The sequence below is a fragment of the Malaclemys terrapin genome, chromosome 1 (assembly GCF_027887155.1).
Source record: "Malaclemys terrapin pileata isolate rMalTer1 chromosome 1, rMalTer1.hap1, whole genome shotgun sequence".
Lineage (NCBI taxonomy): Eukaryota > Metazoa > Chordata > Testudines > Emydidae > Malaclemys > Malaclemys terrapin.
In genome coordinates, this window is record NC_071505.1 from 41,035,674 (window position 1) to 41,050,981 (window position 15,308).

The 15,308-nt window shown below is 46.1% G+C and overlaps 1 protein-coding gene across 1 annotated transcript; it reads right to left on the reverse strand.

The window, feature by feature from the left end:
- Positions 1 to 4,498: 4,498 nt before the first annotated feature.
- On the reverse strand, positions 4,499 to 8,088 carry LOC128834271 (zinc finger and SCAN domain-containing protein 29-like). Its single transcript, XM_054022883.1, has 2 exons — positions 5,860 to 8,088; positions 4,499 to 5,133 (listed from the first exon to the last, which is right to left on the reverse strand). The coding sequence occupies exons 1-2, from the start codon at positions 6,176 to 6,178 to the stop codon at positions 4,682 to 4,684; spliced, it is 771 nt and encodes a 256-aa protein (XP_053878858.1). The 5' UTR covers positions 6,179 to 8,088; the 3' UTR covers positions 4,499 to 4,681.
- Positions 8,089 to 15,308: the final 7,220 nt, after the last annotated feature.

A 15,308-nucleotide genomic window follows, 5' to 3' on the forward strand; every position in this document is an offset into this window, starting at 1 on the left:
ATGCCTACGTACAAACTGGAGGCTTTCAGTTGCAACCTCCACCAAATTTTTACTGTTGTTGTATACTGCCATCCTTTAAAGGTTTCAGATTGTACAGTAAGGGCAAACACTGAACAGATGTGACATTAAAATATCTGAGAAGTTTTTAGAAAGAGCTTGTTGCAAACATGTGGCAGATGTTCACTGAACAGGTTTAGATGTACTTGCTAAAGTAAACAGGATGCAAGTTTCCTTGGAGTAGCTACAATGTCTGCATAATTGGTGCTTAATGTTTCACTGTAGCAAAAAATCATATAAGAAGCCACATGCTTCCTGTTATTTAAGGAGCTAGTAACCTACTAAAAATCCTTAACTTTATACATTGGAATATGTGAAAGCAGGTCTGAAAAGTGGACTTGTTAGCATCTTAAGTCCCTTTCCCTACTTTTTACATAACAGCTAAATATTTTAAGAAATATGGATTGCAATTTGAAAAAAAAGTTACTCTGTAACGACTAACAAAAGTAATCCATTCAAAATTACAAAGTCATGGTACATTTCAGCTTTGATGGTCTCCATTAGAGAAACCAGAGAGAAGATCAAAGAAAAACTCATTCATAAAATCTTTGATATTTTAAATAATATATTGTTTGCATAACCTTCCACATTGATGAATTCAATGTATCTTATTTGTCTATATATTTAAAGTTGAAATTTATGAATTGTTTAAAAGTCTTTATATACAGTCCATACAAATACTTTGATTTCCCTCCAGCAGGCTCAATAGCAAGTTTCCCTATGTAGGCACTAACATTTGGCTTACGAGTTAGTTAGCAGCTACTCATCTGTAGCAGTAGCTAACATTACAATAAATAAAGAGTTGTGCAATTGAAATGGAAGTGGAAGCAAGCTCTATCTATATTTGTACAGCATCTAGCATAAACAGGGCACTGTTCCATGACTAGAGCATCTTCAGGACTATGGTAACCCACCGTACACTGGAAAAGAGCACATGGAGACTGAATATTCTCCAGGCTAGACCTTCAATTTTAGGATTTATTTCCCTTATCAATATGGCAAAGCCTGAGTTAATGTCTTAGGTGTAGTTAAAAATTAAGCTTTTCTTTTCATTGAGATTTTTAAACCTGAATAAGGGAATGGATGAATCAAGAGTGGGGGGATTGGATAAGTTCACTTGAGAATTGTCAGCATGTTAATTTTTTATTTTATATATTCATATCCAGCAGTTTCAGAATGCCCTTATAAAAAGAACTTAAATGGACCTGAACCTCTTCACATTTAAGTGGCATGGCTATCAATTAGTCATTTTTTTCTGCTCACTTTATAGAAGCCTAACAGAAACCTCTTACCACAAACTCTCCAGAACACATTATTTAGAGATCTGTCACCAACTCCCCTTGTGATGAGATTCAGTCAGATCTCAGCAGCTAGGCCTAGGACAAGGTTGAACAGTACATCCTTAGAAGTCTTTCTACTTTGAAGTAATGGTGATAGAGGTTATTTTGTACTACTCTAGGGTCCATATTCAGATTAGACACTAAACCAAAGTCTTAACCACCCACATAGATCCTATACATTTTTATTTTTTTAACCCACAAAAAAGTTTTATCTGGACAGGAATCAGTATTTATATTTACATTCTGTCCATTTAGCCTCCCACTGAAGTTTCTATTAGGTAGCCTTCATTGACAGTCTTTAGTTTGTTGTGTAATCATGCCATGCATTAATAGCTACTGCATTTTAGTATCTGGGTTAGGGAGCAAATGGAGTGCTTTAAGGTTCATTAGGATGAAAGGTACCATTTTTAATAAAGCTCAGATCCATGACACTAGTATCAGTGGATCAGAAAAGACAAATGAGCATGCATGCTAAACTGGTGACAACAGTGACAGTAACAAAGGAATTTCCCTTGCTTTTATAACAGAGCTAGTTATACCTAAAAGTGAGATTTGGCACTTTGCACACAGCAGAGTTTGATGTGGGTTTTGTTATTGTTGTTTTAAAAGGAGTAACCCTCTTCCTTTTTAGAATATAGTTTTAGTCACTTGACTGGTAAGAGACAACACTATCTATTCCAGGGGTCGGCAACCTTTCAGAAGTGGTGTGCTGAGTCTTCATTTATTCACTGTAATTTAAGGTTTCGCATGCCAGTAATACATGTGAACATTTTTAGAAGGTCTCTTTCTATAAATATAATATATAACTAAACTATTGTTGTATGTAAAGTAAATAAGGTTTTTAAAATGTTTAAGAAGGTTCATTTAAAATTAAATTAAAATGCAGAGCACCCCGGACCGGTGACCAGGACCGGTCAGTGTGAGTGCCACTGAAAATCAACTCGTGTGCCACCTTTGGCATGCATGCCATAGGTTGCCTACCCCGATCTATTCAGTCATTTTCTCCCCTTCTGCACCAGAAATCAACATAGCTCTTCTAGTTGCTGTCTTTGAGGACAAGGATCCGTAGTCCCCACCCAGCACTATAGTTTAAGGAAATGGAATGGCTAGCTAGCTGAATCCAGACATTGTGGCTTCTACATGAAGTGTTTTTGTTTTGTTTTTTCCCTTCAACCAACAGGATTGTGGAATAGAACTTGTTAAACATTGCTCAACCTATTAGAACAAGTTTAAAAATAGAGCCTAAAAACAACTGTAGGCTATGCCTTTATATGTATGTGAATTTGTTCCAGCATGTTACCCTGGAATGGTAACCATGGAGAAGTAGTTTTAAAGTTGAACTACAAATGCAAATAGTATATATTAGGCCTTGGCTACACTTGCAGATGTACAGCGCTGTGAGTTAAACCTGACTTCATGCAGCTGAATAGGGAAAGCGCTGCAGTCTGTCCACACTGACAGCTGCCCAGCGCACTGTCGTGGCCACATTTGCAGCAACTGCAGCGCTATTGGGAGCGGTGCATTATGGGCAGCTATCCCACAGAGCACCTTTTCCCATTCTGGCGCCGTGGGTTGTGGGAAGGGGGCATGGGTGCAGGGTCCTGTCCCAATGCCCCGTGATGCATTGCTTCGCATCCCAGAAATCCCTTTGTTTCTGTCCACCTTTGGCGCCATCTTTCAACTGTTTCTCTGCAGCACGATCTGTCTGTGGGAAATGGAGTCCGAACTGCTGAGGCGTATGCTGACGAGTCTCGCCAGCACGTCATGTTTGGCTGTCAAACTATTCCTTAAGATCCAAAGTGACAATGAGGGTGAGGAATCCAACGATGCTATCGAGCTGCGTAACGCGTACGACACGAAATTGCTTGTGGCATTCACGGACATGCTCAGCACCGTGGAACGCCGCTTTTGGGCTCGGGAAACAAGCACCGAGTGGTAGGATCACATTGTCATGGAAGTCTGGGATGACGAGCAGTGGCTGCAGAACTTTCGGATGAGAAAAGCCACTTTCATGGGACTCTGTGAGAAGCTCGCCCCCACCCTGAGGTGCAAGGACACGAGATTGAGAGCTACCCTGCCAGTGGAGAAGCGGGTGGCTATTGCAATCTGGAAACTAGCAACTCCAGACAGCTACCGGTCGGTTGCAAACCAGTTTGGAGTGGGAAAGTCGACTGTTGGAATCGTGTTGATGCAAGTTTCCAAGGCCATTAATCACATCCTACTCAGAAGAACCGTGACTCTGGGTAACGTGCAGGAAATAGTGGATGGCTTTGCACAAATGGGGTTCCCTAACTGTGGAGGGGCGATAGATGGGACGCACATTCCTATTCTGGCACCACCCCACCTACGATCCGAGTACGTTAATCGGAAGGGGTATTATTTCTCTATGGTTCTCCAGGCGCGTGTGGATCACCGTGGGTTTTTCATTGACATTAACACAGGCTGGCCCGGAAAGGTGCATGATGCATGCATCTTTCGGAACACTTGGCTGTTCAGGAAGATGCAGGCCAGGACGTTTTTACCAGAGTGGAAGATCACGGTAGGGGAAGTTGAAATGCCCATTGTGATCCTTGGAGATCCCGCTTACCCGTTAATGCCTTGGCTCATGAAACCCTACACAGGGAGCCTTGAAAGCAGCAAGGAACGGTTCAACTACAGGCTGAGCTGGTGCCGAATGACTGTGGAGTGTGCCTTTGGCCGTTTAAAGGGCCGCTGGCGATCTCTGTATGGGAAGCTGGACTTGGCAGAAAACAGCATCCCTGCGGTTATATCCGTGTGCTGTGCCCTCCATAATATTTGTGAAGGGATGGGTCACTCAGGCATGGACCACCGAGGTTCAACACCTGGAGGCTGAATTTGCACAGCCAGAGAGCAGGGCTATTACAGGGGCCCAGCGTGGGGCTGCAAGGATTAGGGATGCCTTGAGGGAGCAATTTGAGGGGATATCTGGTGCCCTGCACGGGAGTGAAGTGCAGTAGTTCCAATCTTTAGGAATCAGTGTCTGCTTAGCAGACAAGCAAACTTGCAGTGCCTATTTATTTCCTGGGATAAGGAATCTTTTACTTTATGCAATAATAAAGAATGTTTTCAAAGCCAAAGAATCCATTTATTGAAAAGAAAAAAAAATTATTTATTGAAAAGAAACAAGGGGATGGAGTGGGGAACAGTACAATCAAAGATTCGCGTATGTCCTGTCTGGTGTGCTGTGCAGTGAGTGCTGCACTTCAGGACAGCTATACTGCATAGTGATGGGGGTTGAGTGCAGAGGGTAAGGGTCGTGGTTTTCAGGGCTGGGTGGTGAAGATACTGGTGTTGGAGGCAGCGGGTGGCGTGTAGAACACGGAAGTAGGGGAAAGTGGGTTGGAGGTGACAGTGGGGCACAACTGAAAGAGTTTTGGGACAAGGGCTGTGGGGGGGGGGTGGCATTTGCGGTACTGCTCCTCTTTCTGCATGGCTATCAGCTCCTGGATAGCATCTGCTTGACGCTCCAGGATTCTTATGAGCTTATCAGTGCTTTGCTGCCAGTGTGTGGTGCTTTGCCGCCGGTGCACTGCGTTTTCCTGGCGGATCCTCCTTTCTCTCTCCCTCCAGTGCTGTGCTTTCTCATTCTCTTTAATAGATTGCCGCATTACTTCTTGCAGCATGTCTTCTTTGCTTTTTTGCGGTCTCTTCCTGAGTCTTTGCAGTCTCTGAGCAGGCGATAAGAGGGACGGCTGAGGTCTCAAGGTTGATGCAACTGTATAGGCAAAATGCAACATTTAACAGAGGCAGCATTGTTTATACCAGACAGAGTAATGATTCCCCCCGCACTTAAGGAGTGGAAAACACACAGGGTCTACACAATAGCATAATTTTCCCGTCTGAAACAGAGCACACATATCCCACGGGAGCCTCAAAATGGTGAGTAAGGGGGACTGATTGTTTCTGGGCTGCACTGTCCTCTGGGTTTCTGTGCCTTGGGGAGAGCCAACAGCTTCAGGGGGCACCTACACTGAACACTATCCCAACATTTTCCACAGGAGTTCGTCCTGGATGATATCTCGCTGCTGAGGGTGACCTGGGAAGCAAGGGAGGGTCTTCTACTGCAATGCAGCTTCCGCCCTGGCCCATATGCAGCTTGCCTGTGTGCAGCAATGGTCCCCCCGTCCCTCGCGGCACAGTGGCGCAGACACGTTAGCCTGGCTGGGACAAGGACCATGGTGGCTCTCCTGATAAACCTGCGCAAGCGCATTGCACACGTTCTGGATGAGACATTCGAGGAGATTACCGAGGCCGATTACCGCGATGTGATAAACCACATGAATGCACTATTCCACATCTAGGCATGCATGCCTAACCCTCCTCTCCCAAAGAGCCCGCATCAAAAAAATTCCTTCCTGAAAAAAAAAAAAAAAAAAACGCTTCCTGGGAACCTGCTCTTCTGTTTGTCCTCCACCAAATACTGGCCACTGCGACTGGCTACCTTCCTCCTGGCTCGAGAAGAGCTCCTGGCTGCATGGCTCCAGGGATTCCGGGGTGTCTCCATCCGGCCCACCACCATCACTCCCGTTTTCCTCCTCCTCCTCCGCCCCCCACACCGGCTCTGAAGTGTCCATGGTGGTGCTCGGAGTGGAGGTGGGGTTAACCCCAAGTATTGCATCCAGCTCTTTGTAGAATCGGCAGGTCGCGGGGGGAGCACCCGAGCGGCCATTTGCGTTGCGGGCTTTGCGGTAGGCACTCCACAGCTCCTTCACTTTAATCCTGCACTGCAGGGCGTCCCGGTCATGGCCCCTTTCCATCATGTCCTTTGATACGTTCCCGAAGGTATCGTAATTCCTACGGCTGGAGTGCAGCTGGGACTATACAGCTTCCTCCCCCCAAACACTGATGAGATCCAGCAACTCGCCATTGCTCCATACTGGGGCTCGCTTGGCGCGTGGAGGCATGGTCACCTGGAAAGATTCGCTGATAGCACGTCACGCCGGGCTGAGCAAACAGGAAGGGGATTTTTAAAATTCCTGGGGAATGTAAAGGGTCGGTCACATGGTTGGTTACCTGAGGCCAGGGCAGTAGAGTTTGAACTGATGACCAGAGTGGCTAGAACAGGCATTGTGGGATACTGCCGAATAATTCTGGAGGCCATTCACAGTGCATTGGGCGGCCACACTGGCGCCGCAGGGCTGCAACGGCAACGCAATACTCACTATTCCTCTCGGAGAGATGGAGTACATGCAGCACTGCAACCACAGAGATACAGCACTGCAAATGCCTTGCCAGTGTGGACGGGGAGTGAGTTACAGCGCTGCGGGAGCCTTTACAGTGCTGTAACTTGCAAGTGTAGCCAAGGCCTTAGTGAAATAAACAAAATGATCTTTTGGAAGTGAAAAAACTTTCACCAAAATTATTGCTGATTTGAGATTTAATGAGAAGATTTTTAAGTGGCAAATACCACTGTTTTAATTAGGTTTAAGTTACCACTCTAAGGCTGTCCCTACACTACAGACCTTACAGAGGCATAGCTGTACTACTACAGATGTGCCACTGTAAGGTCTCCCGTGTAGCTCTCCTATGCTGCTGGAGAGAGCTCTCCTGCTGGCATAATTAAATCACCACAACAAGCGGTGGTAGCTATGTCTCCTGCCGACACAGAACTATTCACACTGGTGCTTTTGTTAGTGAAACTTATGTCAATCAGGGGTGTGTTTTTTCCACACCCCTACTGGCAAAAGTGCTAGTGTAGACAAAGCCTAAGGTCCTGTCTACAATAAGGCAAGTCAACTGAAGGTATGAAGTTAATGCACATACATTAAAAGGTGTTAAACCCTTGAGTGGATCTCTCACTCAGGAATAAAATAGTTTTAGTTCAGGACACTTTACTCCTGAGATCAAACACAGCTTTAACACCCTTTATGTGCTGACTTCACACCTTCAGGAAAGTTAAGGCAAATCAATTGAATGTCCTCATACAGATAAACCTTAAGAGCCTGAGCAGCTTTGTCTGGTTAAGTCCCAGTTACCGTGTGCCAGGAACTGTTTAGAACAGTGCTTATGTAGACACTGGGGTAAAATAGGTCTGGCTCAGAATACAAGTCAGCATGGCTCCTATAGTTCAGTGTGTAACTGTTTAAACCACTATAGTTCTCTAGTTTGAGACAGGGTCTAGAAGCTTGGTTCCTCGCCTTTAGATGATCTGTGAGAGTGAAAGTGTCTTGCGTAGACTCCACTAGCTAAACAAAATGAAAGCTGCACAGCTGTCCTTAATTTGGGCCACAGCTCCTTTTTGGGGGAATAGGCAAAAGGTTCTGACTTGAGACCCCAGAATTAGATGGCAGCCCTATAGTAAGGTGGAAGGGAAAGTAAAACTGTCTTAAAGTGAGCTAGTTTTAAGGGGGAGAGAAGAGGGATATCTACCAATCAAATGAATGAGATGCCATGTTTAGGATCAAAAATCCTTGACACACACTAGAATGCATCAGGATTTTGATCTACTGATGTCTGCTCTGCTATTCATCCTAGCTCAGAGACAGCATTCAGCACCCAGGGCTTGAGAATGCAAAAATTTGCATTTAATACCTGAACAGCCACTTACATTTCCATCCTTAACACAAAATATGAACCCAGGCCCCTTTCAACAGGTGATGCATTAGAGCAGGGATCAGCAACCTTTGGCACGTGACTCGCCAGGGTAAGCCCCCGGCAGGCTGGTTTGTTTACCTGTCACGTCCGCAGGTTTGGCCGATCACAGCTCCCACTGGCCGCGGTTCACTGCTCCAGGCCAATGGGGGTGGCGGGAAGCGGTGGTCAGCAAATCCCTCGGCCCGCGCCACTTCCCACCGCCCCCATTGCGCTGGAGCCGCGAACCGTGGCCAGTGGGAGCCGCAATCGGCCAAACCTGTGGACGCAGCAGATTAACAAACCAGCCTGGCCCACCAGGGTGCTTACCCTGGCAAGCTGCGTGCCAAACGTTGCCGATCCTTGCATTAGAGCCACACAATTTGACAAATTTTATCCACTGTTTGGTTAGAGTTACTCTTTTACTGAAGATAAAATAATAAATTATTAATAAATTAATAATAAATTAAAAAAAAATAAATTTTTATTGAAATATTCCTAAAACACACCATAAATTATGGTATGTTCACATTATAACTTAAGCATTGACACCTGACAAAATGCTTCCAAACTGGGCAAATGTTTGGATTTTCTACCAATATTGGTTTTGGTCATGCAGATACTGTAAAGGAGAGAGAGGTGCAAACAGCTTTAGTAGGGCAGAAATGCTCTGTCATTACCTTATGCAAGCCCCCCCAACTCCAAAAATATACCGAACCCCCTGCACACCAGTGACTGACTGTCTATCTCCTGCAGAGCACTAGAGCTAACTGAGATCTGGGAGCAGTTTACAACCTTTTGCTCAAGTCTCTCCTCACTTAACCTAGAATTCTGAGATACCTCTCCACATACTTCTCTGAAGGCTGTTTTGCAGTATCACGGTTCATGCTGTGTTTATTCTGGAAGGGTCTCTCTCCATTAAGGGCAGCATCATGGGAACAGGCACAAGAAATTCACTGAACTCCCCTTGTGGAAGAGTCAAAAAAGGGGGAGGGGAAGAAGTGCCAAGTATAGATGCACAAGAGCAGGAGGCAGCAATGTTTTGTTTTATATAGCAAGCTAACAATAGGTAGATTTCTTACACAGAAACTTAGTCATTATACATGGAACCCTGGTGTAAACTTATCAAGCATTAAGAAATAAACTATGCTGAAGAAGACTTATTGCAGGAGTTAGGGATGCACATTTGATCATGTCAGACTGCTTAAAACTACAGTAAGACAACATTTTAAACTTTCCTAGTCTCTTCTGCAGTTGTTAACAGGTTGAAGCTGCTAAACTGTATCACTTCTAAGATGTGATACAACACTGAAGATGTTTTGCTCTCAATAAACACAAGAAAACCAGCTATTGCAATTAGATTAGGCTCGAGCATACGCCAAAATCTTCCTGGGGCCCAATGTATCCAATGTGTCAATCACATGAGTCAGAATCTCAACAATGGGTCTTTAAACTTAGACAAAATGCTCACATCACCATAAGTAACATCTTTCTAACCCAATCCCAGATACCTCCAATGGAACATTCTAGTATCTTGCCTAATGGCAGAAACACACAAGAGGAACAATTAGAGTTAAGTGGTACTTCAACTCTGAATAGAAGGCTCACAAATCCAGTTGTTGCAGTTCTCTCTGGAACAGGTCACCTCTACCTACCATGTCTTTAAGACACCGTGGGGGAGGTAATGGATCTTATTCAGAGATCTGAGAAAATACACAAAGTATCAGATTATCTTTCCCTTCTGGGTTTTTACTATCCATACTTCTTTCAGTTTTGAAGAGTTGAGCAGCTAGCTGCTCCTCACTTCAGCAGGTGCAGGTAATCCCCAAAATTCAATTTTATTCACTACTGGCTTGCAATCTAACCATCCAGTTTCAAACCAAAATACTACCACAGTTAAGTCAACAACCCATTCCTCCATTAGCCTGGTTCTTCCATCGTTTTGTTGGAAGGAGTTGTATTCAGTTTAGTCTACAGTTAAACTGAAGGTTTCTATAATACAAAGCCACACTATAAAATTGTTATTTTGAATAAGGCTACTACATCCGAGCTATGACCTATATTAAACTAAAAATATTAACAATGCTCAACTCTAGAAGAATATTTTGATTTTTTTGAGCATTTAAGGCTCCGTTTTCTACCTTCTCCCTCCCCTCTGCCCCCCCTCAAGTTCTAGAGACCATTCCATCCAAGTCACCATTACTCCAGAGGAGCTGTACCACTAAAGTTTCCTCAGCCAACAGTGCCCCCAGGACTCTTTATGCTATATAGTACAGAAAAGTAAGTGGACCCTTATGTCTGTCATACTCTCATCTTTCCCCACTCATCTACCTCTGGCTACCCCTCTACAAGGGCTGGATGGAGAAAAGGAAGTAGTGCTGTGCAGGCAACACTGCCTATCATAACGGAATGGGATAGGACTACATGCAGCAGAACCCTCAGCTCCAACATGAAATCCAAGGGGCACCAGCTAGTCCTAAGTGCACCTCATTCACCAAATAAAGTTTTCTTAAATGTGAAGCGATTGAATACAAGAGGTACAATTCCAATTTAAGGGGACTGAGGGCAAGTCTACACGACATTGATGCAGCTGCACCAATGTAGCGCATCTGGTAAAGACATGCTATGCTGACGGGAGAGTGCTCTCCTGTTGGCATAATTACTCCACCTCAGCAAGAAGTGGAAGCCGCAAAAGCGCCAGTGTGACCAGTGCAAAAGGCATATTTCTGGGGACGGGGGGCGAAGAGAGCTTTGTCACACTCCTGAGCAATGCAAGTTAGATAGACTTAAGCAGTAGTGGAGGCGTGCCCTGAGTTATTTAGTCTAAAGGAGATAGTCTCTACTGTGAAAGTGAACAAATTCCTTTATCTGGCCCTCTTTTCCTCTGTCCGGTTGCCCTTTTTGTAAGGCTCTGCTTGTGCCTCACTACTTTTCCGCTTTCCCTGCTCCTAGCTTGTGCCAAGGTTGCTCATATGGGCTCTACACATCTCTTGTGGCATAAATACCAAAGCACCACAATCAAATAGATGTAAGTATATTTGTTTTCACTGTGCTCCTATGACAATGTAAGATATGCACTGTGGGTAAGAACAGCACAGGCATGCTCCGCTATTGTGGTGGCAGGGACAGGGAGAGAGGAATAGTAAAGTTGCTGAGATTATGGAACAAATCTTTGTAGATCCAGATAGATCAAAAAATCCACTAGCTTCAAGTATCTAAATTAAGCAAGTATGCTTTTGTAAATGTAATCATGTTTCTAAAACAAAATATTTTGGATATGTATATAATAGATTATTTCCTTCAATCAGTGTCATTTCCGGACATTCAGCTGACATGCTCCTTAAAAAAAGCCTCCCAAACTTACTGCATCTTTTCATAAAAAAATTAGACCAAACAACACAGAAATTAATCCCGGAGATGCTGTCTTAACAATAAATTAAGTCTGACAGTCCAAGTTCTTAAACCTTTGAGCCTCAAATAATTAAGTTAGCCATCTATATTTCAGTGTCTAATCCAGGGGTTGGCAACCTTTCAGAAGTGGTGTGCCGAGTCTTCATTTATTCACTCTAATTTAAGGTTTCGCGTGCCAGAATACATTTTAATGTTTAAGGTCTCTTTCTCTAAGTCTATAATATATAACTAAACTATTGTTGTATATAAAGTAAATAAGGTTTTTAAAATGTTTAAGAAGCTTCATTTAAAATTAAATTAAAATGCAGAGCCCGCCAGACTGGTGGCCAGGACCCGGGCAGCGTGAGTGCCACTGAAAATCAGCTTGCGTGCCGCCTTCGGCACGCGTGCCATAGGTTGCCTACCCCTGGTCTAATCTCTGCATTTCTGTCTTAAATTTCCTACATGTAATTCAAGGGAAAAAAAATAAATAGGAGACAACACTATTTGATGTTGGATAGAAAGGAGGCCCTTCTCCCGTAGTGAAGTTATTGGCAACTATGCGAAACTACTTAGAGTACCTCTCAAAATAGCACAGATGCCAGTCACTCCAGGGCTACAAGTCAGGCTAAGGACTGTAACTGGGACCACATTTAGTTATGTAACTAGACTCCAACTCACCCATGCGACTTACAGATCAGATAAGCATTGATTGTGCAAGTTGGTAGCAAATATTTATTTGCAGTACTATTTTTAATGCAACAGTACACAACCTCCAAGATAAGAGGTCAGACAATGTATTTTTAAGCTCCCCCTTCCTCACTCACTATTGTCTGGAAAGGCAGGTAGAAGCAAACAGAATATAAATGAACAATTTAAGAGGGATAACACGTTAGTCCCTCTATGGAGAAACCAGGGGATCTTCTAGTTTTAAAGCTCCTAATTCTTTGTTCAGTCTAGTTTTAAGTATGGCATCTTTAAAAGATTACCAGGATTACATAACATTTCCAGGGAAGATTTTTACTATTCATATATAAGCAAATCCAAGAGTTAATACATTAGTGCAATTGCAATACTTCAAATCATAGATTTGTTCTATGTATCTGTGGTCTGAACTACCTGTTCCACTGGAAAAGTGAGTATCACCCAAAAAAATATTAGTCAACTTTCATGACTGGTCAATCCTATGAAGCACTTTCAGCATTTTTCCTAGTAAGCCACCTCTGCAAATCGGTCCAATTTTGAGAGGGAGCACGCAGCAGCTCACAAAAGTGAGTATATTTGCAAACCGTGCAGAGGTGGACTAGGATAGTTAAGTGTCTCATTAAGATGAAGAGACACCAACAAGCACTACCACAGGAAATCTAACCAATAGAGTTGCTCTTATAAGTGAAATAAGGAGAGTCAAAGACAGGATCACAAATGTGACCTACTTTAGATAGCAGCAATCAGACACCTTACAACCTTGTCTGGGAGTTGTGGAAAACATTACTCTCCGCCCCCTCTCATGGAAAGAGGGGGGTGGGGCAGGGAGAGGAAGAACGAGAATTTTCTTCTGCAGCAGCTAAACTCAATGCAGAGAAGAGGGGGAGGAGGAATGAACTTTCCCCAGAAGGAGCTGCCACATTCTGGGGGTGGGGAATGGGATGAGAAGCGAGAACCTTCCTCAGCAGTACCAGCTACACCCTTCTGCAGACGGATAATAGGGAAAGGAAATAAAAATCCACCCAGACTCTCCAGCCTGGGGCGGGGATGATGGGGCAGGGAAGGAAGCGCGGACTCTCCCCAGCAGCAGCCACCATCTCCGCCAGCTTGGTCTGCAGCCAAACAACCCCACAAGAATGCAACGCGGTCACATGACCTCCGGCGGACATGCAGTTCCCGTCCCTCTCCAGGGAGACCCTGTGCCATTCTGTACTGACACAGTTACAAATACAGGCACAGGCTGGCCCTCTCCCCCAGCGTATCTCCTCAGTCACGGCACTGCTTGGGTGATGGTTGTCAAGGCCTTCTCGTTCCCTTCCCATGAACTTGCCTCAGTCTCCGTGCCCTCAGATTCCCCAGTGCTGGGATCATGGCGCCCAGCTTCTCCCTTTGCACCAGCCTCCCCCGACAGCTCCTCAGTCCTGCCTAGCTGCAGCTGCCCCGGCTGGAAGATGATGTCAGCAGCAGACAATCCGGGCGTGCCTGGCTATTGGCTTCAATGTGGTCCACTCCCCACTCCTTTTCCTCCTGACTCAGTCCTCACCATGGTTCGCTGCGGAGAAGTGGCCAAGACAGAGGTGGGGGAGGGGAATGGGAGGGGAAAGAAGGAAAAAAACAACAAAACCAAACCCACCAAGACAGCAGCCACCATTTCACACAATAACAGCCAGAACCTGAGCGAGTAGCCAAACCAAGCATCCTACGGAGAGAGAAAGAGAGAGACAGAGACACACACACACGAGTTAGACAGGAAAAAATACCCTCAGATTCCGCCCTAGCCACAAGACATTTAATCACTTCCGCCCCCATACTCGATGCCTTGTTACAGCCGCCTCCTCTGCGTCCCAGATCCCTTTATCTCAACTCCTTCCTACCGCAGCAGCAGTTCTTTACAGCCCCTCTATGCCCAAGGTACGGGGAAGGCTAGGCTATGGCACCGCTGCTAGCGGCTTCTCCGGTCACCCGCTTGTGGCGGCTCCATCAAGGCAGGGTAAAGAGCTGCCAGCCCAGCTTTTATGTGGTGCCCCGAGTTTGCGCACGGAAGGACGCTCGCTCAGCCCCTGGTGGGTGTCGAATGAAACCCCAGCTGCCACCTCCCTTCTCTCACTCAGCCATTGCTGGAGGGGCTGAAGCCAAACGGGGAATGTGGGGCGGTGTGTTGGCAGCACACACAGGGAGGGGATGTGGGGTAAGGGAAGGAGCTCAGCATAAACAGAGGGGCTGCGCCTGTCTCACACACACACTTACCTCTTGCTCTGCCTGTGACTAGTCCTTGACAAAGCCCTGGCTGGGATGATTTAGTTGGGGACTGGTCCTGCTTTGAGCAGGGGGTTGGACTAGATGACCTCCTGAGGTCCCTTCCAACCCTGATATTCTGATAGTCCAGATTAGAGCTGCCCCAGACCTGCCCCCACAAGTGCCATTCGCTAAAGGGAAGCCTTGCAGGCAAAACTGGCCCTAGTGCCCCAGTCTCGCTCCTTGGAGGAGGTTCCCCTAGGCAGGCCTGCGCTAAACCTCGGTCATTTGTGGAGAGACTTCCTCAGCCAGACCTGCCTCAGGTCTCCACTAACTGGGGAGGAAAAGGGGGAGATCCCATCAGCCAGCAACCCTCCATAGTTCACCGAATGGGCTTTTGTCTCTTATCCCCCGTCTCACTCTGCGTGGGGGAGATTGCCTGGGCCTGGCAGCCTCCCCCAAAGCCTGTGTGTGTCAGTAGGGATGGGCCAGGCTCAAGAGGTCAGAGGGCAGGCTGGCGCAGGGGCTCACTTGGGGGCAGGCTGACGACAGGTTTCGAGGTCTGCGTCCTTGCGGAAAACAGGGTCTCGCTCCGCGCTTTAGGTCACAGCATCATTTTGGGGCCGAGCCCCCCCGCCTGTGGACTCCGCTGCACGATCGCCCCGAGTCTCCCCCCAGACACAGTCCCCTCGCCCCCGCCGTCCCCTAGGCTGCCGCTTTCTAGCATTTTTCGATCGCGGGCCGCGCTCTCTGGCCCCGGCCCTCGAACAGTTTAAGATCGCGAGAAAACCCCCTTTGTAAAATGGACATGGCACGAGGAAGGACTTAACGGACACAGACTGCGCTCCAGCCCACAAGCAAAATGGCGGCCGTTTGGCTTCGCCCTGGCAACCTTGCCCCTGCCGGGCGGGCGGGGTGAGCCCCGTGTAGTGGGAGGGAGGGGAGAGCGGCGGACGCCATTTTCCCAGAGAGGCGGGGACATAGAGGGAG